The sequence below is a fragment of the Branchiostoma belcheri genome, unplaced genomic scaffold (genome assembly GCF_001625305.1).
Source record: "Branchiostoma belcheri isolate BF01 breed outbred unplaced genomic scaffold, Haploidv18h27 scaffold45, whole genome shotgun sequence".
NCBI classification, from domain to species: domain Eukaryota; kingdom Metazoa; phylum Chordata; class Leptocardii; order Amphioxiformes; family Branchiostomatidae; genus Branchiostoma; species Branchiostoma belcheri.
Window position 1 is genome coordinate 743,801 of NW_017804076.1, and position 2,248 is coordinate 746,048.

Sequence of the window (2,248 nt, forward strand, 5' to 3'; positions counted from 1 at the left end):
TGACAACTGAATTCTTAGTTTTGGTTAATGGTGGATCTGTGGCGAACATTTGCTAACTTGAGATATTCTTCTTCGTTATAAGAATGTCTTACACTGTCGTTAATGTTAGGTCCTTGCACGTGATCCTGATGATTTTGAGGAATCACAGAGTGAAAAAGTAGGGCGGGCCATCCTAACATTCTTCCCGTCGGTGGAGTGTACCACCTTGGAAAGGCCCTCTGGGGACAATGAGGTGATGAAAAACATTGCTCAGCACACAAACAGCCTGAATCCAAACTTCAACAAGGGTGTTCACACCCTCATCGAGCAGCTGTTGCACAATGCGCGCGCAAAGAGGGGGTACAACAAGGCATCAACTGTTAGTGGTAAGGATAAGTCAATGTCACCCACCCAACAATTATTTCTTGATGGTCATGGTAAAAGAAAACCTCGTTTTGTTGCCGCTGAATACAGATTTATTCTGGGAAACGAATTGGCTTCGCTATCTATGCCTTTAATTTCCGTTTAGGATTGGCCCTCAGCATCATGGTTGAACGGTATGTGGAAGCCGTCAATGATCCAAACTCCATCCCTGCCCTGGACAACACCTGGCAGAACACCGTACAACTCCTGCGAGGCAGAGCTGTCGAGGAGGTGATCGATGAGTACAACCAACAGATGCAAGTGAGCGCTATTCAACATAACTGCGGTATATTTAGTTGGGAACTAAAATATCACTAATTACATTATCAGGCTTTAGCATCAGTATAGCCTGATTGTCATGCTCTAGTATTCAACGGTATGTGTTAGTTATTGAGTTGGTCTTTATATATTCTGTAGGCCAAGGTTGCTACAGCCACGAACAATTGGCGGGATCCATTGGAAGAATGTCCAGAAAATGGAATACCCCTCAAACCGGTGACCAGTGGACGTGGAGGGAAAGGTGCGGAATACAATACAAGGTGACGTTTACGCAATGATAAGTGTTCAGAACATAGGTGAAATTCTCCACACAGACATGATTTCCTGCAGGTTTTCACCGAGTGTCTGAATCTACATAAATCAGACAATGGCACAGAGTTCATGACTGTATGGTATTGATGACATGGATAGGCTACACCAGTCCTATTATTACTCCGTGAAGGAGGTCAGGACCTCCGGACGGAGTGTTGTGATCGGCTGATTTTTCATGTTCGCAGTCAAAACACTGGGTTCTCTTTGTGTAATCGGCACGCAATTTTATACGCCGTCTGCGGGCATGCCCGTGTTGATGCACGAATGTGTATTTTTGCCGTTGCTGCTTTCGCGGTCAATGTAATATTGCAGACGTACCCCTACAATTACGAGGCGAGTTGGAATGGTCCAGAAAAACGCGTTGTTTGGAATAGCAGTGGGGGGGGTGGAACTTCATGCAGATACGGGGTGGTTTTTATAAGTGGTTCCAGATGTTTTTGCCCATGCTTAAGAGATGCCAAAGTTTTTTGGAAGATGTTCGCAGCCAAAACGCATTCTTCCGTACGTCGCATTTCTGTGTAATTTCGCATGTGGTGTGGCATTATGTCCGGGATGATGCACGTCTTTTATTTTACCGTAGCTGTTTTGATATTGAAGTAAATGCATATTTTAGAAACATCCCTACTTTTACAATCCTGTGGAATAGGCCGTAGGTTTAGGCAGTTGTCTGGTAGCAGAGGTACTCCAAACAGATATCCTGGTTATCTGGCCGGCGGTAGTAACACTCGCGGTGCTTACCGCAACTGTTCCAGGCGCGCTTAATTAGGTACAGGCACGGTAAGACGGTGGGGTTTTCTTAGTGACACGACCATGATAGTCCGATCTTTATGTGAATGCAATGATTGTGTGTGTGTAATTAAAATGAACTTCGAACTTGAAGCACCGTATCTTTACACGCCCTGGGAGCAGTAATGGATTTAGCTCTTTGTATGTTTTATGCTTGTGACGCGCCCTCATTGTATTAACCGTTGCCTAATTATAATGTCTGCACAGTAGGTCTGGCGTTGACGCTTGGGATTTTGTTGAAATATATAAAACTTCACGGAGGATTGTCACCTATGGCTTCTTGTTTCATGTTAAATTTATCATCTCTGCTCAGGAATCCTCCAAGCCAGCCTACCCTCATCGACCTCCATAATGAGCTGTTGAACAAAGTCACAGGCATGCTTCTGGAGAAGGTCGGCCATTTTGGTATTCGCTCAGAGGAGAGGAGCTATGAGAACGAGAATTTGATTGACCAAATGCAAAAACGCCT

At 44.7% G+C, this 2,248-nt stretch overlaps 2 protein-coding genes across 6 annotated transcripts in view; one reads left to right on the top strand and one right to left on the bottom strand.

Moving 5' to 3' along the window:
• LOC109478701 (growth factor receptor-bound protein 14-like) overlaps positions 1-2,248 on the bottom strand; it is a 37,485-nt gene that overhangs the window by 22,945 nt on the left and 12,292 nt on the right. The window lies entirely within an intron of this gene.
• Positions 49-2,248, top strand: part of LOC109478654 — a 2,610-nt gene continuing 410 nt past the window's right edge. The window contains exons 1-4 of the mRNA XM_019780319.1: positions 49-365; positions 509-663; positions 820-941; positions 2,093-2,236. Of these exons, the coding sequence (XP_019635878.1) occupies positions 236-365; positions 509-663; positions 820-941; positions 2,093-2,236 (551 nt within the window). The 5' untranslated portion in view covers positions 49-235. The remainder of the gene's footprint in view (positions 366-508; positions 664-819; positions 942-2,092; positions 2,237-2,248) is intronic.